This window comes from Geotrypetes seraphini, chromosome 4 (assembly GCF_902459505.1).
Source record: "Geotrypetes seraphini chromosome 4, aGeoSer1.1, whole genome shotgun sequence".
NCBI classification, from domain to species: Eukaryota; Metazoa; Chordata; class Amphibia; order Gymnophiona; family Dermophiidae; genus Geotrypetes; species Geotrypetes seraphini.
In genome coordinates, this window is record NC_047087.1 from 192,412,782 (window position 1) to 192,439,573 (window position 26,792).

The 26,792-nt window shown below is 41.4% G+C and overlaps 1 protein-coding gene across 22 annotated transcripts in view; it reads left to right on the forward strand.

The window, feature by feature from the left end:
- SORBS1 (sorbin and SH3 domain containing 1) overlaps nt 1–26,792 on the forward strand; it is a 510,557-nt gene that overhangs the window by 400,571 nt on the left and 83,194 nt on the right. For 19 of the 22 annotated variants that reach the window (XM_033940055.1, XM_033940058.1, XM_033940056.1 and 16 more), the window contains 4 exons: nt 62–147; nt 5,900–6,106; nt 12,888–12,934; nt 26,593–26,707. In XM_033940055.1, coding sequence (XP_033795946.1) covers nt 62–147; nt 5,900–6,106; nt 12,888–12,934; nt 26,593–26,707 — 455 coding nt within the window. The remainder of the gene's footprint in view (nt 1–61; nt 148–5,899; nt 6,107–12,887; nt 12,935–26,592; nt 26,708–26,792) is intronic. The other 3 variants (XM_033940064.1, XM_033940075.1, XM_033940076.1) reach the window with 1 other exon arrangement.

Genomic DNA, 26,792 nt, shown 5'->3' on the forward strand with positions numbered 1-26,792 from the left:
GTTTTTTCCCGATCACAGAGCTGCTTTCTCTTCACTAATATACTGCGTTATTTTGTGGCAGATTCTGAGTCACTTGGTCGATTCACACCCCATGAGTTCACGGAAGCCCCTGAAGAACTTCTCCGCAGGTATCTAAGTGACAAAGAGGTGAGTGTTTCCTATAGGAACTGGTGTCAGAGCTAACTTGCCATTTCTCTTTCCTCCTCTTCATTAAAATAACAGTTAAAGTGTCTTTGCCAGGCATCCTGCCCCATTCTCATATCTTTCTGAATTCTGTCCTATTAATGTGAAAAACCTAGAGTTCTGATAGTTCCCCAAATAGGTTGTAACCTCTCATCTTTTGGTGTTATCTCACTATTAGGCCCACTCATACCTCCTTGCTATGAATAAGAACATAAGAATTGTCACTGCTAGGTCAGACCAGTGGTCCATCGCGCCCAGCAGTCTGCTCCCGCGGCGCCCCCCAGGTCAAAGACCAGAGCCCCAATTGAGATCAACCCTACCTGCGTACGTTACGGTTCAGCAGGAACTTATCCAGCCTTGTCTTGAATCCCTAGAGGGTGCGTTCCCCTTTAACAACCTCCAGAAGAGCATTCCAGTTTTCCACCACTCTCTGGGTGAAGAAGAACTTCCTTACGTTTGTACGGAATCTATCCCCTTTTAACTTTAAAGAATGCCCTCTCGTTCTTCTTACCTTGGAGAGGGTGAACAACCTGTCTTTATCTACTAAGTCTATTCCCTTCAGTTTCTTGAATGTTTCTATCATGTCCCCTCTCAGTCTCCTCTTTTCTAGGGAGAAGAGGTCCAGTTTCTCTAATCTCTCGCTGTACGGCAACTCCTCCAGCCCCTTAATCATTTTAGTTGCTCTTCTCTGGACCCTTTCAAATAGTTCCATGTCCTTCTTCATGTACGGCGACCAGTGCTGAACATAGTATTCCAGGTGAGGGCGTACCATGGCCCAGTACAGAGGCATGATAACCTTCTCCGATCTGTTCATGATCCCCTTCTTAATCATTCCTAGCATTCTGTTCACCCTCTTTGCCGCTGCTGCCCACATTGCGCGGATGGCTTAATTGACTTGTCGACCAGTACTTCCAAGTCTCTTTCCTGGGGGGTCTCGCCAAGTACCACCCCGGACATCCTGTGGTTAGAGCTACAGCCTTAGCATCCTGAAGTTGTGGGTTCAAATAATAATAATAATTTATTTTTATATACCACCTAACCAGCAGTTCATAGTGGTTTACACAATAGGTACTTGGCATACAATATAATAATAACATCATACATAATAAAATTCTAAGTAACTAATACAAGCATTAAAACGAATTAATAAGGAAAACACAATATAAACTAAAATAAGTATGGATAAAATCCCTCTCTGCTCCTTGTGACCCTGGGCAAGTCACTTAATCCCATCATTGCCCCAGGTACACTAGATAGAGTTTGAGCCCGCCGGGACAGATAGGGAAATATGATAAAGCACCTTAATGTAAACCACTTAGGATATAAATAAAATAAATAACCCAAATCACTTTTGAAGGCTACTCACCACGTAAAACTCACATATCACTTTTGCTACCTTGTCCTACCTATACTGTCTCTTCAGACCTCCCTTAACTCACAGTACCTACTCAGTCCACTTTTCCTCACATTCCTCCAAGGCCATAAGAACATAAGAAGTGCCTCTGCTGGGTCAGACCCGAGGTCCATCGTGCCCAGCAGTCCGCTCGTGTGGCAGCCCAACAGGTCCAGGATCTGTGTAGTAGTCCTCTATCTATACCCTTCTATCCCCTTTTCCTTCAGAAAATTGTCCAATCCCTTCTTAAACACTAATACCGTACTCTGTCCTATCACGCCCTCTGGAAGCGCATTCCAGATGTCCACCGCCCGTTGGGTGAAGAAAAACTTCCTAGCAATGGTTTTAAATCTGTCCCCGTTCAACTTTTCCGAATGCCTTCTCGTTCTTGTAGTTTTCAAAAGTTGAAGAATCTGTCCCTCTCTACTTTCTCTATGCCCTTCATGATCTTGTAAGTCTCATCATATTCCCTCTAATTCTCCTCTTCTCCAGGGAAAAGAGCCCCAGTTTCTCCAGTCTCTCAGTGTATGAAAGGTTCTCCATACCCTTTATCAAGCATGTCACTCTCCTCTGAACCCTCTTGAGTATCGCCATATCCTTCTTAAGGTACGGCAGCTTAACCATTAAATAAATTTGGACAGTCTCTTAAGGAAGCAGCTTGTGAGGAATGGTAAAAAGCAGCATCAGTCAGAGCAAAACAGCAGATCCTGTAATCCATACAAGCTCTAGGAACCATCAGCACATTTCTTTACCTGAAGGCAGGGTGTGCAGTTTTCAAATAGCCCATTTGCCTGGTTAAATGACTTGTGAGAATTGCCCTCAGAAGAAAGTTCGGTATTTAAATATTCAAATGATTTATGCTCTTAAATTGTCTGCATTGAAAATATACCAGGACTGAGTGTCTAAATTTTGAGCTCAAAATTTCACTAAAATTTAGAAGCATAAAAAATAGGTGGCAGCAGAAGTGCAAGTGGGAGTTAAAAAAGTTAGGAGCTTAGCACTAGTTTTCAGCACTAGGCTCATAAATTTGGCTCTCAAATCTTGGCAACTTATTTGCTAGCCTAAATGTGTAAGCATTAGTTTTAAGCTCCTAAATTAAAAAGATGAATTTTCAGCTAAATATTTAGGCTTCTAAGTTAGGCTGAAAATAAGGGGGGAGGGGGAACAAATTTAGGGACCTAGCATGGCATACATTTAAGAGCTCAGGTGTTTTTTTTTTTTAATATTGGGTCCATGATGTCCAGTAATGCATTTTCGGCAGCAAAGCCAGTAGCAGAAGAGACATAAAAATATGCACAGATGGTGTTTCAAGAATCGACTTTTATTGAACAAAAGAAGAACTCAACACAAATTGTGTTTTGGTCACAGGAGTCTGCGACGCTGAAATGGAACCCTTCTCATCTAGGTATAACTGGGTCATAAAAGGAATGCACACATGCTACAACACTAAATTTAGAACAACATCTGGGTGTGTTGGTTTTTTTTTGTTTGTTTGGTTTGTCTCCTCTGCTGTTAGTTTTGCAATTACGATTCAAAGAGGATTTGTCTCCTGTTGTGGCAGTTATGTATTTTGACAGGATTGTTGTGGGAGGAGTGCTATTGGGATGATCATGGTTTTACAGAATTTCAGGAGGAGTGAGGTAGGAGCTTGAAAGTTAATTGAAGGAGGGTGCGTAAGGCTGAACATACGCCCTTGGCCTAGTCTTACATCCTTCCCAGCAAAATACCTCCATTAATATCAATTTTTGTATCTACTCCTCATCCCTACCAAATATACCTTCTTTATCCAGCCTCTCTTACTCAGCCTTAATTCTACCTACACTTCTGTCTGTTACTATCAGCTATTCCTTCTGTCACAGTACCCACTAGAATTCCTATTACCCCTTCCCCTCCTCCCTATACACACTCCCACTCCTTTCTCTTTCCCACCATTCTTGTGTGCCTTTCCTCTCAGTTCCCCACAATGTGGTGCTAAACATATATAGATATGTAGTGGTCAACATATTTTAGTGTTTAAAAAAATCATTTTTTTTTTTGCTTTGCCTTGCCTCATATCAGAATGTAGAGCTGTCCTGTTGATGTCTTTAGGAACAGACAGGAAAACCACGATCCTCATTTAGGACTGTAAACCATTTAGATATTACTGGCCCTATGGTCAGCAGCACTTGTGCAATTAGGAGTGGCTTCTGTCTGAGTAAGTGCCACTCACTGAGGTCAGCTACTGATTTTCAGTGGCATTATCCAGATATTTGTTTTTAAAATTTCTATACCGTTTTTATCCAAAGTCTATACAAAATAGGAAGATAAAATAAACATATTGAGTGTAGCATAAATTCAGTATAGTATAAATCAATTGCTCAGAAAAATGCATTAACAAATAGCTCAGTCTTCAACATTTTCCTAAAAGAATTCCTCTCTCCACATTTTCGAATTTGGCCAACAAGGCCATTCTATAGCTTAACTCCTGCAGATGTAAAAGGCATTGTGTTCGTATCTATATTTGTAGGATTAGCCTTTGTTTTCAACAATACAGCACCTTCAGAATGTAGGGACCTTTGTGGTTGATAACAAGACATCATATTCTTAAAAATTTCAGGCATTGTAACATATAAGAATTGATACTAAGATACACTTTCACAAGAAAAAAGCAGATGATGTCATGTAAAGAGTGTAGACAGGGCTGCTTTAGTTATAGGGAGAAAGTTCAGACTGAACTAGAGGAAAAGCCTCAGACAAGAGCCCTCCCACCACCACAATGGTGGATAAAGGTGGTAGGGTGGTAACCTCACTGGCAAAAACCTCTGTAATACTCCCAATTATAAATAACTATAAGCAGGGCTGTCTATGCTTGATAGAAGAAAAAACTTTCTACTTATCTCTCAATTGACCGGTACACCGACGATGGCCAGTGTTTCACTAACTTGCTGCCTCAGGGTGTAATAAAAGTCCGATCAAAAACTGAAACCAGAAAAGAAAATTACATCAATAACTGGACTTAGAGCAAAACTTCAAAATCATTTTCAGAAGCCACAATGACATACCTTTAAGTAGGACGCCGCAACGTCTCATTCGATCAAAAGATCAAAAAGATGGCTGCACCAGGACTGTACCGGGTTATGAACTCCCGGGGAATGACGTCAAAACCCCAGGAGTGGCTGTGTGGTAAAGCAGCTGACTAAACAGCTGACTCAAAGGAGACGCGGTCAAAAACCTTTATATATTGAATATCCATACTTAAAACCGCTCTCTTTGATATTATGTATATTTATATATGTGTGATAAAAAGCTAACAACTGGATGTTTGAATTATCAGAAGTCTTCAAAAAGTTTTAAAGAATCAGAAGAAAATATTCCATTCTAATTTTTGATTGAGCCCATCAGGTTCCTCACTGTTCAATTTATAAATCCAAGCTTGTTCAGCCCGCAAAAGTTGTTGTTGTCTGTCGGAACAATTGTCCATAATATGATCAATAACACAGCATTGTAAGTCCATAAAATTATGATTGTGTTCCAAACAATGTGTAACCATTGGAGCTTGGAGTTGATTGTTTCGAATACAACTTTTGTGTTCCGTAACCCGTGTTCTAAAAGGACGAATAGTCTGTCCCACATAGAGTTTCGGACATTGATTTCATGATTTTTATGTATTATTGTGATTTGACGATCCCTGTCCATGGTAAATATCTTGATTATGGGGAGGGATGTTGGAACAATCATGGTTTTTCTTCCCATCTTTGGCTTGGGTAGACAGGCTGCATTTTGGCCTCACCACAGGGGCTTGCTTCTGTTCTGCGTGATGCATTTTTTAAGTTCAACCAATTTTTATTGACATTTTAAAGTACACAATAAACAGGCAACGACGACCAATATACTAAGACAGTAGTAGCAATAATAATGCATTTTGTCAATCATTACCACAGATGTAAGTATAGTAGGAAACGCCCTACTAAAACAAAAACTATAGAAAAAGTAGAACAGGTCAGACGTGTAAAGTACAAAATGTAAGTTACAGCAGGTTATATTAGCGTTAACAGATTGATCATGAGATATATAATAATACAGCAGAAGTAGCTCAATAGAATCAGATCAATTGAAGTAGAAGCAAAGTCATCATGGCAAAGGCCACAGCAGTCCATGTCAAATTAAGTGGGATCTAGAAATGTGATTAGAGACATCCACATTTTTTCAAATCTGCGTGATGCATTTTTATTCTGTCAGAAACTACATTCTGATTAGAATTTCTATTTCCTAAATTTTTGCTGTATTAGTAGTTCTGCCCTACTGCAGCTCATTCATGTCTTGTCATGTACAATTTTTTGGCAGAAACTTTTAGAGGATCAGAGACGACTTAAGCGTGAACAGGAAGAGGCAGATATTGCAGCTAGACGGCACATGGGAGCTATCCCGACACACCATCAGTTTATTACTAATGAACGATTCGGAGACCTCCTCAGTGTTGATGATGCAGCAAAGAGGAGCTGGGGCTCAGAGGTCGGTGTGAATTGCCTTCACGTACAACCTTGCTTGCCTGTTAGTGTCAAAACACGTAAGCTCTGGAAAGGTTCTTTTATCCTTGTTTCCTGGAGAATGGCTTAGTTAGGATCTTGTACATGATTTTATATATTGAAGTATGTGGGCTGAGAACATAACCATTATATGTGCATTCATTGCCTACTGACTTTGCTGGTGACCTGAAAGCAGCATTAGACATCTCTAGCATTGTATCACTATTGTATTGTTTGTCTTGGGGAAAATTTATCCAAATGAGATAGTTCGGCACATTAAATATTTTAGTAGGTCACATGGAGGGCCTGCTTACTCGTGGTTATAAAAATAATCACTAGTTAAAGTGGAGAAAAAAAACCCTCAAAAAACATTCACTGCAGCAGTTTACATATAGTACGATATTGCTGCCAAATTCTTATAGGCAAAAACCCCTTATTTTTGGATAAATATTTAAGCTGGGGCGTCATCTGAGCATCATCAGGACTTTATGAAACCGGAGAATATCTTCAAATGAGCTCAGATAAGTGGCTGGCATGCACACATGGTTTGGCCCCGACATGTTTTGGTGCATTGTGGGAGATATATAAACCCAGAAGAACACTGAGATCAGAGAGGGGGATGAAGTTAACAGTAGTAAAGGAAATGGGAGTGCGATATGTGACTTCAAAAATGAAAATGTTCTGTATCGCTGGTGTACATCTGTGGAACAATCTACCTGAACATGTGACATTGTGCATAGAATGTGGTAACATCAAGAAATTATTAAAGACTCAACTGTTTCTTGAGGCCTACATGTAAGATGTAGAAATAATTCACTTGACGCTTTGTATATGTGACCGCCATATACACACAAATTGTAAAGGATGTTGTTCATGTATTTTATAGACATGAGGATAATGTATGTTGTCTGTGTTTGTTGATTATATGGAACTGTTGGCTGGGTTGGTTGCTTTTTATGGAATTTTATGATTGTTTTTGACATTGGAAACCACCTAGATTTCAGGTGGTATATAAATGTGTTAAATAAATAAATAAATTTGAAACGTTAAGTCAAATGTGGGGAGGTGGGTTGCCTATGATAACAACTTGGCATCTATATCTTACTATATGTAAACTACTGCAGTGAATGCTTTTGAGGCTTTTTTCTCCCACTTTAACTAGTGATTTCTATAACCACTAATAAGCAGGCCCTCCATGTGACCTATTAAAATATTTAGTGTGACTGTGAGGTTTATCTTAACATTTCTTTTTTTGTGTGTAATAGTTTTGCGCATACCATGAAAGGAATGGATTGATCTCACTCTCTCAAATTTATTGATAACACTCGTAAAATCTGCATTGTGCCAGAGTTTCCTTCTTGAGTTCATAAGATGTAGCATATAGAATCGTTTTCTATATTTGTCTGATTGTCACATAGCACTGAAAATGTACAAACTTCGGTGCTTAAAATGCGCTGTACGCTGTTGGATACATATATAATATAAGGTATGTCTAATAGATTGAGTTTTACAAATAGTACAAGGTTCAAAATTTAGAATGAGGTACCCATGTGATATGCAAGGCATGAGATACATAGTAAGTTTTATAAAGCAAATATGTAGAGCACAATATATATAATAAATCTAAGTAACATATGATGTAATATATAGATATAGCTTAACTGATTAGTGGGTTAACCACAAATATTCAGCCAGTGGATTTGTAAAGGGAAACTCTATAGGGAATTTGCCCTCCAGGCCTAGGATTGGTGTCTGGGCCTTCTGACTTTAGCCTACTGGGTTCCCAAGGCTTAGGGTTCATTCTCCCTACCCCAGAGCCTTCTTCTTTACCCACTAATGTTTTGGGCTTGCTCTTTCCTTCTGCCTGGTTTGGTGGGGGTCTCCTGGCTAAAGGTTCCTCCTTCTTTTCCCTCCAACCCTCCTCAGCTTCTAGATAGCGTTCCGCCCAGAGTACTGCTCCTTCCAGTGACCCTGGTCCCATCCTGGTCACCCAGATCTTTACTAATGGGGGAAGGATATTCAGGAACTGTTCCAGGATTATTGCCTGCGTTACTTCTGGTCCTGTTTGTTTTTCTGGCTCCAACCACTTGTATGCAAGGTCACCCAGGCGTTGAGCCACTGCTCTTGGCCTTTCCCCTTTCTGAAAGATCTAGCCTCTAAACTTCCTTCGGTAGTTCGTGAGGCCTAGTCTGTCCTGTATGGTTGCCTTCACCGCTGCATAGTCTAGGGCTTTTGTACTGTCCAACGCCCTATAAGCGGCTTGAGCTTTCCTGGACAAAAATGGAGCAAGGCGTATAGCCCACTGTTCTAGGGGGCCAACCTGCCACTGTGCCACCCACTCAAAAGTCAGAAGAAAAGCCTCCAGATCATCATCAGGTCCCAACTTTGTGAGGGCTAGCCCGTTCTACCACTCGCCCCCCTTTGGCCCCAACCTCAGCATTGGTGAGTCCCCCTTCGAAGCTCCTTGGTACCTCTCTTTGTTGTAGTGCGGCTGCCAAGTTCTTGAGCTCTTGGGTTTGTATTTCCACCAGTTGTAATAGTGGTTGTTGCTGCTGGGCAGTCAGCTATTCCAATATCCACCTTTCGATGCTATGGTCCTGTGGAAAGAAACAAACAAGGAAAACCCAAGTGCGATTCCTCACAACTCCGGAGTTGCCCTACTGCCCTGGTCAGCTGCACTAAAACCTACCCTATCCTTCACCAATGAGCCCAGGTACCCTTTACCTGATGTACTGGTGAGTCTCAGCCTTGGGGTTTTAGTTTGTGGGCCCGCTCCACTCCGGATGCCTCCGCTCCACTGGTGTGGGGTGCTAAATCCCACCGCTGCCACAACTTGTCACGATCCTGGCACCGCCTATCCAAAGGGCTAGGCCGAATGTCCACCCACCGCCTACCGAGGCGTAGGCCGAGTGTCCGTTCACCACCTATCAGGGAATAGGCCGCGTGTCCGGTCACTGGAGCTCTTATGCTCGGAGAGGGGTTTGGGCTTACTGAGGGTTAGACACTAGGCCCACATTCTTCCTCTCAAGGGTTGCCCTTTCTATGCTCCTTTCTGCTGGGAGTCCATGAACCCCTCTTGTCAGTTCAGAGTGAGGTCCCTCTTGACCTCTCAAAATGTCCCCCCAAGGATTGAGGGGTCCAAGCCAGAACTCCTCTCCCTATCAGGAGTCCAGTTTCAGGTTCTAGGAGTCTCTGTTCTTTACAAATCACCACTTTTCTCTGCCACTTGATTTTTATGCAAATTAGGATGCAAATTAGTTATTCAAGTCTTTACTATTGAGCAACAGAATACTCCGGAGCAATAGGGGTAGCTGGTTCCTAACACCACCCAGCTAGTCTTCCACTATGACTAGAACCACCCCATTAGGAACTAGTTGAATCCAGCTATTCCCTGTTTAACCCCAGGGTACTCTGGGGAGAGGTCAACTCTGATGTAGCCTTCCCTCGGGGTGGCACTCTCTCACGTGATGGGACATATACCCCATCACAGAAACGCATGGTCATGTTAATTTTTTCTTCACAATAAACTTAACCTTAAGAATCTCTTCAGTATGGTGTACTTCTCACATTGATCCTGCCTAGGTGAGAAGTTCAAAAAGGCATACGTTTTTATAAAAGCATCATAGGCCCCTATGCAGCTTTATAAATAATCTCCAGGAACCACACCCATAGTGCACATATGCCAGTGCTCAAATATACAACTGGTCCAAAAAAAAAGACATAAATAATGCAAGTACCCTATGCTTGTACCCATGTAAAATAAACACACACATGGCAACTCTGCATCTTCTTTGCCCACACTATGCCCCAGAAATGCCTGCGCGCAGATATTTATTTATTTATTTATTCATTCAATCAATTTTCTATACTGTTCTATACTGTCCTCCATGGGAGGAGATAAGGGCTCCGAGGGAAGAGGTGTAGAGAGAGAAAAGAAGAAGTCCTAAGACAGAACCTGGGGTATGCCAACTGCTAGTGGGGTAGCAGCAGAAGAGGACCCACCAACACATACACTAAAGGTGTGATGAGAGAAGTAGGAGGCAAACCAGGAAAGGACAGAATGGTTTACATGAATTTATTTAAGTATTCCAGCATTTTTTCCCTGTTTGTCCCAGCGGACTTACAATCTATCTAATGTACCTGGGACAGTGGGGGTATTAAGTGACTTGCCTAGGGTCATAAGGTGCAGCGTGGGTTTCAACCCACATCTCAGGGTGCTGAGGCTGTAGCTTTAACCACTGTGCCAGTAGGAAGATTTTTTTTTTATACTACTATTAATTATTTCTATAGTGCTACCAAATGTACGCAGTGCTGTACAGAGTCACAAAGAAGACAGTCCCTGCTCGAAAGAGCTTACAATCTAAACAGACAAGGCAGACAGATGTCATGGATACAGTTAAGGGGAACCGACAATTTGCTGGCTAGGTTGGTAGGCAGTGGGGAGTAGGGTTATGGATTGAAGGCTAAATAAAAAATGTGGGGTTTCAGTCTTCTTTTAAACAAGGTAAGGGATGGGGCTTGGCAGACAAATTGAGATAATTTATTCCAGGCATAGGGGGCAGCTAGATGAAAGGAACAAAATCTGGAATTGGCAGTGGAGGAGAAGGGTACTGTTAAGCGCAGCTTATCTGAGGCATGGCGTTCTCTGGGAGGTGTATAAGGAGAGAGAGGAGAGATATTGAGGGGCAGCAGAATGAGCACAGTTGTAGATCAACAATAGGAGCTTGAACTGTATGTGAAGGTAGATAGGGAGCCAGTGAAGTGATTTAAGGAGAGGGGTGACATGAGTGTAACGAGGTTGGTAGAAGATTGAGTCGTGCAGCAGAGTTTTGCAGAGATTGCAAGGGGGAAAAGTGTCACTGCAGGAGACCAGTTAGAAGTTGATTGCAGTAATCTAAGCGTGAGGTTACAAGAGTGTGGACAAGGATCTGGGTAGTGTGCTCAGAGAGGAAAGGACACATTTTGGTGGTGATGTAGGGATAGAAGCAACAGGCCTTAGCAGTTTGTTGGATGTGCATAGAAAATGAGAAGTCAGAATCGAAGATGACTCCAAGGTTGTGAGCAAAGGAGACTGGAACAATTACAGTATTTACAGAAAACAGAGGAAGAAGAGCAGAGGGTATAGGAAGAAAGAAGAGCAGCTCAGTCTTGGACATGTTTAGTTTCAGATGATGGCAGGCATCCAGGCACCAATGTCAGCCAAACAAGCAGAGACTTTTTCTTGGACTTTAGGTGAAATTTTGGGTGTGGTGAGGTAGATCTGGGAGTCATCAGCATATAGATGATAACTGGAAGCCATGGGAGGAGATCAGGGCTCCGAGGGAAGATGTGTAGAGAGAGAAAAGAAGAGGTCCTAAGACAGAACCCTGAGTAATGTCAACTGCTAGTGGGGTAGCAGCAGAAGAGGACCCACCAATACATACACTAAAGGTGTGATGAGAGAAGTAGGAGGCAAACCAGGAGAGGACAGATTTGTGGAATCCAAGTGAGGATAGCGAAGTTAGAGAGAGAGCAGTTAGAGAAAGACAAGATCAAGGCGGTGGCCATCCTGGTGAGTTGGGAGTAGTGGAGCACCGCTGGAGGTCAAATGAGGAGGTTAAGGCAAGAAACTTAGAAGCATACATGTCAGTGGAAATGTCAGGGTGAAAGTTAAAATACCCAAGAATGAGGGAGGGAAAAGATGAATCCAGGAAGCTCGAAAGCCAGGAGCCAAATTCAGTGAGAAAGGAGGAAGGGTACTTGTTGGGGGGGACAATAAATAACTTCTATCTGACGAGGTAGAGGAGTAAATAGGCAGATGGAGTGGACTTCAAATGAGGACAGGCTGTGGGATAGAGGGGGAAGAAGTTGGAATCTGCAGGAAGGAGAGAGAAGAAGCCCAACATCTCCACCTCGACCAGTAGGTCATGGTGTATGGGAGAAGTGGTAGCCACCATGGGAGAAGGCAGCAGCTGCCATGGAGTCCTCAGGACAAATACATGTTTCAGTTAGAGCAAGCAGGTGGAGGGAGTGGGACTGGAAGATAGAAGTCATGAATGTAGGGCAGTTTGTTGGAGGCAGAATGAGCATTCCACAGGGCAGATGAGAAAGGGAGAGAGGAGGACTGAAGAATAGGAATAGGTATAAGGTTAGAACGGTTGCACATGTGGAGAAGCAGATGGCTTGGAGGGCCATGGTTGGGATTGGGATTGAGATTGGGTTTATGTACTTTTTATGTGCATATGCATTTGTACAGTTTTTAAAAAAGCCTTTTTCTATATATAAAAACAGGTTTAACATGCAGAAAAAGTATAATACAATTACCCCATAGTGTATGTCTTCTATGAGATTATAGGTGTCATTGTATGGATAGTGTAGGGTAGGGTCCTATGAGAAAGCTCAACCTATGTACTCCAATGGAAAGTCCATAATTTCTATCTTCCTTTGAATGCCTGACCTGGAAATTAGGGCTGTGAGCAGTGACATACATTCTGCCAGGCAGCCCATACAATACAGTGTGTTCCAAGTAAGGAAGAGGCCCACTTGCACCTTCTTCCATTTCTGAGATGATCCCTCAACCCTGGCCCTCTGCTTTGGAGACTCTTAATTTGAACTTGTGAGATCTGAAACTAGATATTTTAATTTTATCCATTCCTTTAATGTGTTTTATTTTTTTGCCTTGGTATTCAATTTGTTTTCACTGTAGTACACACTTTCAGTTAATACATAGCACATTTGTTTTGGTAGCGACAATACATTTTAGCTCAAGTGTCTAGAAATGTTCTGTCATTTTAACCTTTGTTTCTCTTTGTGTTTCCTGTGTGTAGATGAGACCTGCCAGAGCCAAGTTTGATTTTAAAGCACAGTCACTAAAGTAAGTAACTGTTTTAAATGTGAAGGGGCTGGAGTGCAGTGACATAATAAGGGGCCGGGCGCCAAGTCGGTGGGGGCGCTGGCAACTCCCGGCCCCACCCTGCTGCAACATGCCACCCTTGCGCCATCCCTCCTGCCCACCCTATACCTCCTTATTATCTTCGCTAGCGTGAACAACTTCTGCCTGTTGCTTGCACCAGCCTCTGAATCATTTCTGGGTCACAGGGCCAGGAAGTGACGTAGGAGGGAATCTCAACTGGCGCGAAGAGCATGCTTGCAGAAGCTACTCACGCTGGCGAAAATTAAGAGGTATGAGGGGGAGGGAGAGTGCATGTGTGGAATGGAGGAGGGAAGGAGCGGGGGTGGGTGGGTGAAAGAAGTAAGGGTATGGAGAGGAGGATGTGGGGGCACTTCCTACCCTTACTATGCCACTGCTGGAGTGTATATTAACATTTCATCAAATTATCTTAAGATTTCCTGCAGTAGCCATGAGATACTTCCAGTAGTACTGATCAGGAACTAGTTGCCTTCTAATTAGTTTTATATATGCATCATACCAGATTTTGGGATATGATGCATATCCCAAGGTGCCAACTGGTTGGTTTTTTTTTTTTGCAGTTTGCATGCACAGGCTGGGTAATGAAGTAGGAAAGCAGCCATTCCAATTGTAAGCTCTGTTGCATGTGTGCTTCCCCTCCTTAAGTGTATGTGGTAACTGGGGAGCTCACTGCCAGTTCTTCATGTCCATATATGATGTGGATACATATTATCTGATGGACCAAACAATTTGCCACTGAAAGCCCCAAGGCTTGGTATTAATGCTACTGAAAACACTCCAGTATTATAATATTAATTCCCCAAAACTTTGACTGAATAAATGCTTGGAGGTGAAAAGTGGCCTAGTAGTAGAGCTGCTGCCTCTGTACCCTGAGGATGTGGGATCGAATCCCAGCGCTGTTCCTTGTGACCCTGGGCAAGTCACTTAATCCTCCATTGCTCCAGGTTCAAAATAAGTACCTGTATGTATGTAAACTGCTTTGAATGTGTAACCACAAAAAAGTGGTACCATTCCCCTATCCTCCCCACCTCTTTAACACAGTGTAGTGTGCATGCACAGAGTCTGCATACTTATAGGCCTGGAAAATTTGTAATCAGTCATCTGGCTTTAAACCCACGGGCTCGCACTGCAGGGAAGGCAGCAGAGATCAGTCTGGGTGGTAAGAAGAGCTATTTAAAATTGTCAGGGAGCTAACAGGCACTGCTCTAGCCCCTTAAACAGGCAGCGAGATTGGGGCAGCAATGGAGCAGGAGGGTCGGCAGAGAGGTGTGCGACTGGTCCCCAGCAGTTGCTTCTCGAGTTGATCAGCCAGCCCAGTCGGATCGAGAATTTTGTGTTGTGAATCGCTGCCTTCACTAGTTTTGAATGTCCCTCCTCTCATTTGCATGCGCGGTTCGGAATCGGATCGAGAGGCAGGTTAGTGAATCGGGTCCGGGTCGCTAAGTGGTCGGGTCTTGATCGGTGGGCTTAGTGAATCTAGCCCATTGAGTTTTGTGTACTTTAGCTATCTTGTCACCGCCCGTGTTTATATATGTGTGTTTACTGCCACACAGTTTTATAAAAGGCCTTTACCACACACAAAACAAACTTTATAAAAGTATGCCTAAATCAAGATGATAGAAAATTTAGGGCTCCTTTTACAAAGGTGCGTTAGGGTCTTAACACGCAGAATAGTGCGCGCTAGCCGCTACCGCCTCCTTTTAAGCAGGCGGTAATTTTTTGGCTAGTGCACGCGCACTAAAAACACTAGCGCACCTTAGTAAAAGGAGCCCTTAATCAGTTCATGACACCAAAAGTCTTATAGATGGAGTAAGTTCTAGGATTCGTTACTGGATGATGTGGAAAATGTAATCAGGATAGCTGGATTTAGGCAGATTCCTGGAGGAAATGTCCATAACCCATTATTAAGATAGATTTGGGGAAAGGCACGGCTTACGTTGGGTGTAAGCAGCATGGAATCAATCTACTTGATCCTGCTAGATATTGGTGAGTGAGATTGACCACGGTTGGAAACTGGATACTGGACTTGATGGACCTTTGGTCTGACACAGTATGGCAGTTCTTATGTTATTATGAGTATCCGAGGTGAGACTCAAAAGCAAAATATATCAGAATTGAGACTGCAATAAAGAACTGAGAAATTTTATTGCTAGGTGAACATAGAGACTGGCTTAGACATTGTTAAGGAGTTGTTTCCAAGAGAACAAACTTTTGTGCAATGTTTTAATGTCAATCACTCAAGTCTATTGCCTTTACATCATGTTGGAAGCTCATATATATAGGTATGAAAATCCACTTGTCGTCATTGACATGGTCTCATGATTCATCTTGACTATACAAACTAAAATCAGATTATCTGTTCTAAAATTAAAATGCTTGTCAAATATGGATTGCCTATTATAGTGTACCTGAGTGCAACAACATGGACTAAGACATAACCTTGAATCTCATGTCATCAAAGTGCTCTGCCAACTACAGAATTGACTCTATGGGGCTCATTTTGTGTGTCTAAGTGCTTTGAAAATGAGCATCTACATCATTTTAAAAGAAGCAGAAGATATAAGTTTTGGTTTTAACAGAACCATACATGAATGACATGCTGATAATGTTGTCAACTGATAAAGGAGAAAGGGAAGTGGACTTGTATCCCGCCTTTTTGTAACTTTACAACCACACTCAAAGCAGTTTACATACAGGTACTTAAAGCATTTTCCCTATCTGTCCCGGTGGGTTCACAATCTGTCTAATATACCTGAGACAGTGGAGGATTAAGTGACTTGCCCAGGGTCACAAGGAGCAGCATGCAGTTTGAACCCACAACCTCAGGGTGCTGAGACTGTAGCTCTAACCACTACATCACACTCGCTGATAAAGTGTTGGTTTAAGTAACTGTCAGAATTAGAACTGACATATAACTCCAAGACTCACCTTCCATCTGGATATTTACCTTTCTTGCTGCTATTTAGAAGAAATGCTTCCTTGCCTGTCAGATTTGTGTCAAATCTAATTAAGGAAGAAGATTCAGAGCATCTATATGAGTGGATCTTGACATTTCAACAGAAGCTTCAGAAAACTCAAGAAATTGCTCAGTAGGAGGATAATTGTATAATAGGGGGATAATTGTATAGTGCAGCTATATTTAGGCACCTGGAGGGTGCCTACATGTTACATATGCTATAAAGGAAAAAAGGCACCTTTATTTAGGAAATACATGCTTATAATTTAGGCAAAAGCACTGATGTCGGTCATAGTGCTGATATAAGTATGCATGACAAATGCTGGAAATACGTGCATAACTTCCTTTTGCTGTGGGATAGCAGCATTCGTGGTTAAACAGTAAAATTAATCGTTTTAAATTTGTTGATAGTGCCATTTGATGGTTTGCTTTTGTAATTCTTTTCAAACCAATAGAATATTTGAGTCCTCCTCCATTCAAACCACACCCATCTCTTCTTTTCTCCAGGTCAAAAACACATATAGAAGGGCTGATATTCAGAAGGAATTACCCAAGTAGGAGTATTACCCAGATAACTCCCACTTACTGCGTCTATCCTGTATTTTCAGCTGTACTTATCCAATCAGTGCTACTGAAAATCCAGGCAGACTGCCTCTGCACTATCCATCTGATGATAGGGCAGTCCGGAGGCAGAGTTCGGGGGGTTGGAGCACATATTCTGTGGTACTGATAACGACACCAGACTACAAGATGTTCAGAAAAGAAATAAAAACTCCATTCTTCAAGAAATTCCTGAAACAGCCCTAACTTCAAACTTGTCCTTCTCCCCTCCCTCTTCCCGCCACACAGAAACTGCATAACCTACTCTTTACCTCTCTAGAAAGGACAAATGTTCTTCCATTGTAACCCTCCGTTTTTTTATCTCTTTTGTAATCTGCCTTAACATAAGAACATAAGAACATAAGCAATGCCTCTGCTGGGTCAGACCTGAGGTCCATCATGCCCAGCAGTCCGCTCACGCGGCGGCCCAACAGGTCCAGGACCTGTGCAGAAATCCTCTATTTATACCCCTCTATCCTCTTTTCCAGCAGGAAACCGTCCAATCCTTTCTTAAATCCCAGTACCGTACTCTGCCCTATTACATTCTCTGGAAGCGCATTCCAGGTGTCCACCACACGTTGGGTAAAGAAGAACTTCCTAGCATTTGTTTTGAATCTGTCCCCTTTCAACTTTTCCAGATGCCCTCTTGTTCTTTTATTTTTTGAAAGTGTGAAGAATCTGTCCCTCTCTACTCTCTCTATGCCCTTCATGATCTTATAAGTCTCTATCATATCCCCTCTAAGTCTCCTCTTCTCCAGGGAAAAGAGACCCAGTTTCTCCAATCTCTCAGCATATGGAAGGTTTTCCATCCCTTTTATCAGACGTGTCGCTCTCCTCTGAACCCTCTCGAGTATCGCCATATCCTTCTTAAGGTACGGCGACCAATATTGGACGCAGTATTCCAGATGCGGGCGCACCATCGCCCGATACAACGGCAGGATAACTTCTTTCGTCCTGGTTGTAATACCCTTCTTGATTATACCTAGCATTCTATTCGCTCTCTTAGCAGCCGCTGCGCACTGTGCCGTCGGCTTCATTGTCATGTCCACCATTACCCCTAAGTCCCTTTCCTGGGTACTCTCATTCAATAACATCCCTCCCATCGTATAGTTGTACCTCAGGTTTCTGCTTCCCACATGCAGTACTTTACATTTCTCAACGTTGAACTTCATCTGCCATCTCGTCGCCCATTCCCCTAGTTTATTCAGGTCCCTTTGCAATTCTTCGCAGTCCTCTTTAGTCCGAGCTCCACTGAATAGTTTGGTGTCATCTGCAAATTTTATTATCTCACACGTCGTCCCTATTTCTAGATCATTTATGAATATATTAAATAGTAGTGGCCCGAGCACCGAGCCCTGCGGAACACCACTCGTGACCCTCTTCCAGTCCGAGTAGTGGCCCTTCACCCCTACCCTCTGTTTCCTACCCGCCAACCAGTTTCTGATCCATCTATGCACATCTCCGTCCACCCTTGCCTTGAACCGCAAAGTAATGGCGGAATAGAAATCTCTAATGCAGTGGTTCCCAAACCTGTCCTGGGGGACCCCCAGCCAGTCAGGTTTTCAAGATATCCCTAATGAATATGCATGAGAGAGATTTGCATACCTGTCACTTCCATTATATGCAAATCTCTCTCATACATATTCATTAGGGATATCTTGAAAACCTGACTGGCTGGGGGTCCCCTAGGACAGGTTTGGGAACCACTGCTCTAATGTAATGTAATGTAATGTACCATCGATATTCAGCAGTGGAACCCAGATAGCTACTTGATTTACATAGGACAGAAGAAAGTCTATGCAAAGTTAACCAGAGAGCCATCTGGGTACGACGGTACGGTTACTTCTAGCAGCTGCCCAAGACCCAGATATTCAGTACCTGTAACTAGATATGTTCTGGTATCGAATATCCGACCTGAAACATCTCATGGTGGTCACTATTTAAAAAGAACCTCTGACCACTACAGACTGCGTATTACCCAGAGAATGTCTGAGTACCGCTCCTTTCACACTCAAAGAAAATAAGCCAGAAACAGTGCAGACAGTCACCAAGCTACCATTTATTTATTTTTATTGTAACAATTTTTTTTTTTTAAATTCTTTATTCATTTTTCAATCAAAAACAAGTGCACAAAATATATCATAAATTGATTCCAATATAGCACTATAAAATCTAGCACATAAGATCTAATAGACCATTAATGATAAAACCCTACCCACCCACCCTTCATCAAATATTCTATATAAAATATATTAACAATTAAAATGGTGCCCTAGGGCTCAATATGGCCATATTTCAATGAACTCCCGCATCAGAGGCAACTTAGTCACCTCAAATTAAAATAGAATAAATGATAAGTTTAATAAATAGTAAGATGACAATTATATATATATGTAATATCATTTTATTCAATTAAATTGATATGCAGTACATTTTTATAAAGGATATATATTTTTCATAAAAGATATTTTTTGAACATAGTCAATTTTGCAATTCAAACAATGATTGGTTTTGCATTGTGATATTCATTTTATAGTGCGTGTATTGACATTTACATTTGGAGAATAATTATTTTGCAGTTTAATCAATATAACCATTGAATGTTTGGTAATTTGAATGTTTGGTGATTTGTAAGCTAATGTATATATTTGTATTCATTTTTAAATTAGTTTACCATTTGTTAAATTATGATTTTATTTTAGTTTTGTTACATGTTTATTCTGATTTTACAGTGTCTAAGTTGTCCCCATGCAGGGATTAGCTGAAACACAACTGTTTTGAGCACTAATGCACCTTTTAAAACTTTTACATTAAGGGCTCCTTTTATCAAGGTGCGCTACGGGGGTTAGCGCTAACCCCTGCAGCAAGCCAAAAAACTAATGCCTCGTCAATGGAGGCGTTAGCAACTAGCTTGGCAGGCGGTTTAACGCGCAGTATTCCGTGCGTTAAACCCCTACCGCAGCTTGATAAAAGGAGTCTCAAATGTGCGGCGGCAGCCAAAAAAGCAAACAGGATGCTAAGAATTATTTAAAAAGGGATGGTTAACAAGACTAAGGTTATAATACCCCTGTATCACTCCATGGTGCGACCTCATCTGGAGTATCGCGTTCAATTCTGGTCTCCTTTGATAAAGTGGCTCTAGAAAAGGTTAAAAAAAGCAACCAAGATGATAAAGGGGATGTAACTCCTCTCATATGAGGAAAAGACTAAAACGGTTAGGGCTCTTCAGCTTGGAAAAGATATGGCTGAGGGTAGATATGACTGAAGGCTATAAAATCCTGAGTGGAGCAAAATGGGTACAAGTGGATCAATTTTTTACTCTGTTAAAATTACAAAGACTAGGGGACATTCGATGAAACTAGACACTCGATGAAACTACAGGGAAATACTTTTAAAACCAATAGGAGGAAATTTTTTCACTTAGACAATAGTTAAGCTCTGGAACACATTGCCAGAGGTTGTAGTAAGAGCGGATAGCATAGCTGGTTTTAAGAAAGGTTTGAACAAGTTCTAGGAGGAAAAGTCCATAGTCTGTTATTGAGAAAGACATGGGGAAGCCACTGCTTGCATGGCATTTTACTACTCATAGGGTTTTGATCAGGTACTAGTGACCTGGATTGGCCACCGTGAGAACGGGCTACTGGGCTTGATGGAGCATTGGCCTGACTCAGTAAGGCTATTCCTATGTTGTTAAGGTAGTCTGGCAATAATCTTCACTGTTTCTGGCTTCTTCCTTTCTATTCTCTTCACCCAGAAACCTGGGCAATCGGGCAAGACTCAACTTTCTATCTTATAGGACACACTCAATTGATGGCATCATTGGACTTATCACAGCCACAGTAAATGATGACATTGTGGCTTTCAGTAGAGCTCAGATTTTCCTTAAGTTATACCTGTGGGCTATGTGGGTTCAAAGTAGTTCATAGAACTACTTTCAGCATGTATGTTGGTTTTAAATACAGACATTTGAACTTTATCCTTCCTGCAGCAGAAATGTTCTAAAAGACCGTTCATAAAAGGATTTCCAGAAGTTGTACATTTTAATAACACTATCTCAGATTTTGGAAAGAGTATCATCAAGGAGTCAAAAGCTCATCTCTGTCTTAAGACACAAATGGGTAGGAGAGTAGAAAAGCAGTCATAGTGACTGTAACCTCCACTGGATTTTTAATAAATCTGATTCAGTTTGAAGTCTGTGTATTGATCTGTGTAGTACATCAGTACACTACTGTATATTTCCTCCTGTTTGAACAGAAAAGAAACATAAATGGGGAAAGGCAATGCAACCTTCTCCTGAGATCTCAGTTAAAGGACTGTGCCGGAGCTCATTTATGATTCTTGATACTCATGATAACAAGACATATGCAGTGAATACTCTCCACTCAAAATAAATATGATATCTGGAGAGTACATAAAAGCTGTAATTCTGAAAAATTGTTGTAAATCTGCTTGTCAATGCAGATCCTAATCTAATGGATGTAAACCGCCTACAACTCGCTGGATATGGCGGTATATAAGAATAAAATTATTATTATTATTATTAAATACACAAAAATACCCAAATGGCAACTGTTGAAAAGTCAGGTAGCTGGTGAAAAATAGTAATTGAAACACTTGAAGTATTATTGATCTTGCTGATACTGAAAAGTACATTAACAGCTCAGTTTACAAGTCCTGAAAAACATGCCAGTATTTTCTTATGTCTCCAGTACTTGACCTAATGACAATTTGAGGTTAGAAAATATAAAATAAAGGCTGCTGACTCTTATTAGACCTTTTGGCTTCTCATTTCCCTTTGGATAGACTCGGGAACATAAAAACTGCCGTATTGCATGAAACCAAAGGTCCATCCAGTCCAATAGCCTGTTTGTAGCTGTGGCCAGCCTAGTTCACAAATACCTAGCTGAATCTTAAAATTAGATAGATTCAATGCTGTTTATGTGCAAGGATAAGCAGTGGCTTTCCCCAAGTCTCTCTAGCTAATAACAGTATATAGGCTTTCCTTCAGGAACTTGTCTGTACCTTTTTAAACATAGCTATGCCGACTGCTTTTATCACATCTTCAAGCATGGAAGCCCAGAGTTCAATTGTACACTGAATGAAAAAATATATGTATTTTCTATGTTTTAAACCTGCTATTTAGTAACTTTGTGGAATGTCCTCTTGTCTTTGTACGTTTTTTTTTAAAGAGTAAATGACCAATTAGGATTTAGCTATTCCACTTCACTGGTCATATCCCCTCAGCCATTACCTCTCCAAAGAACTCCCTTAATTTATTTAGTCTTTCTTCATAGAGAGGCCATTCTTCCCCCCCCCCCCCCTTTTTTTCAAGGCCACTCCAAGAGTACTGGATTCCCTATGAAAATGAGTCTTGTGTCTGCCCCATAGCTTGCCAGTTTTCCTCCTGTTCCTCAAGACTAGCACCCAAAATTTACTGATGTTGATATGTATTGCAAGTACTGGCCTTGTGATTAGATGCTATGAATGTGCTCACAGTGGTAGACTTTAGGAAGGAAAGGAAAAATAGTGGGTAATCGCAACACAGGCTCCTGCTGCCCTGCCCAGCTAACTTGCTTCTCTGTTCAGCTGAAAGGGCATGAGGATCCCCATATGCTGTTCTATCAGGTTGTTTTACAGACATCTCTCCCCCCCAAAAAATATATATATATTTTGGTGTTCTAGGTGACTGCTTCTAGCTAAATTTGTAGGGGCTCTGTTTCATATATATTTTGTAATTTTATTCTTTATAATAGCTTCTACTGTTTCTACTTGTATTGCCTTACACAGATATTGGGTTCACTGGTCTATAATTTAATGGATCACATCTGGAACCCTTTTTTCAAAAACTGGCATTATTTTTATCACAAAAATAAATATATATGAGCTGAATATCTAAAGACTATATAGAACCACCAAAAAGATATTCACAAAACAAACCAGGGATTACTTAGATAGAGCTTCCTAGTAATTACGGAGAAAAGACCTCAGTATTTTCCAAGGATTATTAGCACTTGGAAAAACTCTGACAGCTATACAGCTGCCTAGTCACATCAAGGTTTGTGTGGGGGACGCTCAGGACGCCAAAATTGGCTCGCAACTTACAGACCGAAATTAGATAATTATAATATAGGGTGCTCTCAGTGTGAACCATCAGTGATAGGAGCACAGCTCCGACACTTCACTTCTGGGTCAAGGCGATAAGCCTCCACCCCCACACCATCATCGAGCACCCTAATCGAGCTGAAATTTAAAGGGACCTAAGTCCACTAAATCAAACAAATCAATCAAACAATCAAAGTGAGTAAATCAACTCAACACAAACAACCTGAGCGACCCCCAAACAAATCCTGCCAGCCAGACCCCCCAAACCACACAACAAAATCAAAAATCACCATACAAAAAATACCAAATAAATACAATACTTATCTGAAACCATCTCACAGACTAATATACGCAAAAAACCGCGCCAGGAGAAAAGGTTCAACAGCGCTGGTTTCGGGAGGAGCCCTTCTTCAGGAACCTGACCCCCGACGGAACACAAACAAAGAGGTTGGCTGGAGGGCGGGGTGCCCGAGCGGGAGAGCACACCGCCTAAAACGGATCAACGGGTGACGTCATACACCAACCAACCAATCATACAACACTTGCAAACCAATCACACACAAGGGCGAAAACACGCCCATGAATACACAAACACACTGAGCAAGAAACATGACCCATCCTGAAAACAAACCAATAACCCCAGCCAAAAAACCCCCACTGAAACCTGGAACCCAAATGAAAAAACCTTATTAAATTTCAGCACACTTAGGGTGCTCGATGATGATGTGGGGGTGGAGGCTTACCGCCTTGACCCAGAAGTGAAGTGTTGGAGCTGTGCTCCTATCACTGATGGTTCACACTGAGAGCACCCTATATTATAATTATCTAATTTCGGTCTGTAAGTTGCAAGCCAATTTTGGCGTCCTGAGCGTCCCCCATACAAACCTTGATGTGACTAGGTTGCCTTTTTGTGTTATTTCTATAGTAGGATTTTTGGCAAATTTGGAGTGTATTGTTGTGGAGCTATACAGCTGCAACAGGAAAAAACATCCTTGGTCCAGAAAAATTCTGTTTAATATTGCAATGCTCTCAGTTTCTCAAAAACTTATTACTGTAAATTTTCTTTTAGAAATAGTAAACCAGCACTATCTTATTAAGAGCACTCTTTCCTCTGGTATTGGAAAAAATCTCAGCAGTTTATGATTCTAGTCTCCCAATGCTGCTATGATCACCCCATACATATAAGCGCTCGGAGCCAAATTCTATATTTGTTGCTTAAAAAATCAGTGCAGAAAAGGACAGCGCTTAGACGGTTCTATAAACCAGTGGTTCCCAACTCTGTCGTGGAGGACCACCAGCCAGTCAGGTTTTCAGGATAGCCCTAATATGCATCAAAGAGATTTGCCTGTAATGAAGATGATAGGAATGCAGATCTGCCCCATGCATATTCATTAGGGCTCTCCTGAAAACCTGACTGGCTGGTGCTCCTCCATGACAGGGTTGGGGACCATTGCTATAAACCACCTCCAGAGTTAGGCGCAGCCTATAGAATCATGTGTAGTGCCTGTCTGTGTAACTGACATTTAGGCACAACCATTTTGGCCAGTGAAAACAGGCCTAAATGTCTGTACCTAAGTTAGGTGCAGATCTAGTACAGTAAAACCTTGGATTGCAAGTAACTTGGTTTGCAAGTGTTTTGCAAGACAAGCAAAACATTTGATTAAATTTTAACTTGATATACAAGCAACGTCTTACAATACAAGTACATACAGTATACACAAATCACAACTGAGCTGATTGTTCTTCTTTCTCTGATACTGCAAAAGTGTAGTGACTGTTCTAAACAAGCAAAGTCTTGCAATATGAGTACATATAATATACACGCGTTACATCATCACAGCTGAGCCCATGGTTCTTCCCTCGCTGTGGGAATGTAGTGACTGTTCTAAATGAGCAAGATCTTGCAATACAAGTACGTATAATATTTTGTATTAAAGTTTTTGGGTTGTAGAATGAATCGTCTGAGTTTCCATTATTTCCTATGGTGAAATTTGCTTTGATATATGAGTGCTTTGGATTACAAGCATGCTTCTGGAACGAATTATGTTTGCACACCAAGGTTTTACTGTATATTCAATAACATTGCACCTAACTTTTAGGAATGCTCATGACCTATCCGTGCTCCTCCTCTGTCCATGCCTCTTTTTGAGAACTGTGCACTAGAATTTACACGTACAACTTTATAGAATACATTTAGAAAGTTGTATGTATAAATGCTAATGAGTGCTAATTGCTACTTGTTAATTGGCAATTATCAATGCTGATTGGCTTGTTAAAAACAACTGAGCTGTGTGCACAAATCGGCAACATGTACAATACAGAATCGGATCCTCTGAATTTTCAGAGGCCAATGACGCTGTTGAAAATGATTACAAACCACCCTAGCACTATCCTAACTTTTATGGATAGTGGGTGATATTCAGCTTCACCCACTACCACTACTATTTATCATTTCTATAGCGTTGAAAGGCATACACAGCGCTGTACATTTTGACATTTAATAGTCGGTCCCTGCTTTGAAGAGCTTAAAATCTAGCTTGGACAGACAGATATGACATGCAGGGTTGGGGATGTAGAACCCCAGGTGAGAGGAGATCGGAGTTGAAAACAGTCTCAAAGAGGCGATCTTTTAACTTGGACTTGTAGACTGCCAGAGAAAGGACCCGCTGTAGGGATTTGGGCACTTTATTCCAAACATACAGCGCAGCAAGATAGAAGGGACGGAGTCTGGAGTTGGCAGAGGAGGAAAATGGCACGGATAGGGGGGACCACCTGAGTGGAACTCACGGGGGGTGGGGAGGGGATATAAGTGAGGAGAGATAATGTAGGGCAGCCGAGTGAATGCATTTGTAGGTCAGTAAGAGGAGTTTGCTGCCTTTTTGCTGTCCTAAATAAATCTGCCTGGTTATAAATATGGGTACATTTCTCTGGCTTCCCATCTGTTTCCGAATACAATTCAGTCAGTGGATTGTGTGTATTTTCAGCACCTCGGACTGCATTAAAAAAGCCCACACCAGCTAAATATTGACCCATGGGTTTTTAACTCATTTTGGCATGTATTAATGTGTTAGCAAGCAAGGCTCTCGGTTTGTTCTTGTGAAGGATGTAGTGACTTGCTCAGGGTTACAAGGAGCACAAGCAGGATTTGAATTATAATTTCCCTGGTTTTCAGCCTGCTGCTCTGACCTCTAGGCTACTTCTCAACTGTTAGTTTTTCCATTTCTAATGTGTAAACATTTCACCTTGGTCTCGACCACATTTACGTTGCTTTTCTCATAAGATATGATGGTAGAATATCTTTTTTGCTAAAGTGCACTACACAAATAAAATGGTTATACCAAATTTTACTAAACACGTCACTTGTGGTCTGAAAGATGCTGACTAGGAACAGATGGATTGACTCTCCTAGCTTTTATAGATTTTTTTAGATACAGTGTAAATTCAGTAAATAAATAATATATACTGTTATGTAGGGCAGTTAACAAAGCCATCTTATAGTAAACTACTATTTATCCACAGAAGTTAGGGCTTTGCTCCTGGCAAGAGTTTGTTCACTGCGTGCTTTAGCTCCTCTTTGCTCTGTAAGAGGTGGCACCAGGGGTGGCGAGACGGCAGAGATTGGATTTTACATGTATAGTTTTAGATGATCAAATCTATACTGTACATGTGTTGTCTGATGGAAAAGTTACATGTAGAAAAAGTAGATGCAGTCTCTGTGCATAATTTCTCCAGAGAGGGAGTTACCAAGATAGTTAAAATCCTCTGTGGGAATTATCTATTAATTTTTATTTATTTATTATGTTCAGCTTATATTAGTCACCTATGTTTTTAAAACAATGTTGATTATTGCCCCCACACCCAACATCTATACACAGACATGCAGAGGATGAATATAGGAAAGATATTATTCTTACTTAGTGATTCCAGTGTTTTATGTTACCAGAGAGCTTCCACTACAGAAGGGAGATGTTGTGTACATTTATAAGCAGATTGATCAAAACTGGTATGAAGGCGAACACCATGGGAGAGTAGGAATCTTCCCCAGATCCTATATAGAGGTACTGTTATGTTTTAAATAGTTTTTCTAAGACTCAATATCTTATTACAATTGTCGCATCTAATATTTGGAAAGATCATAATGTT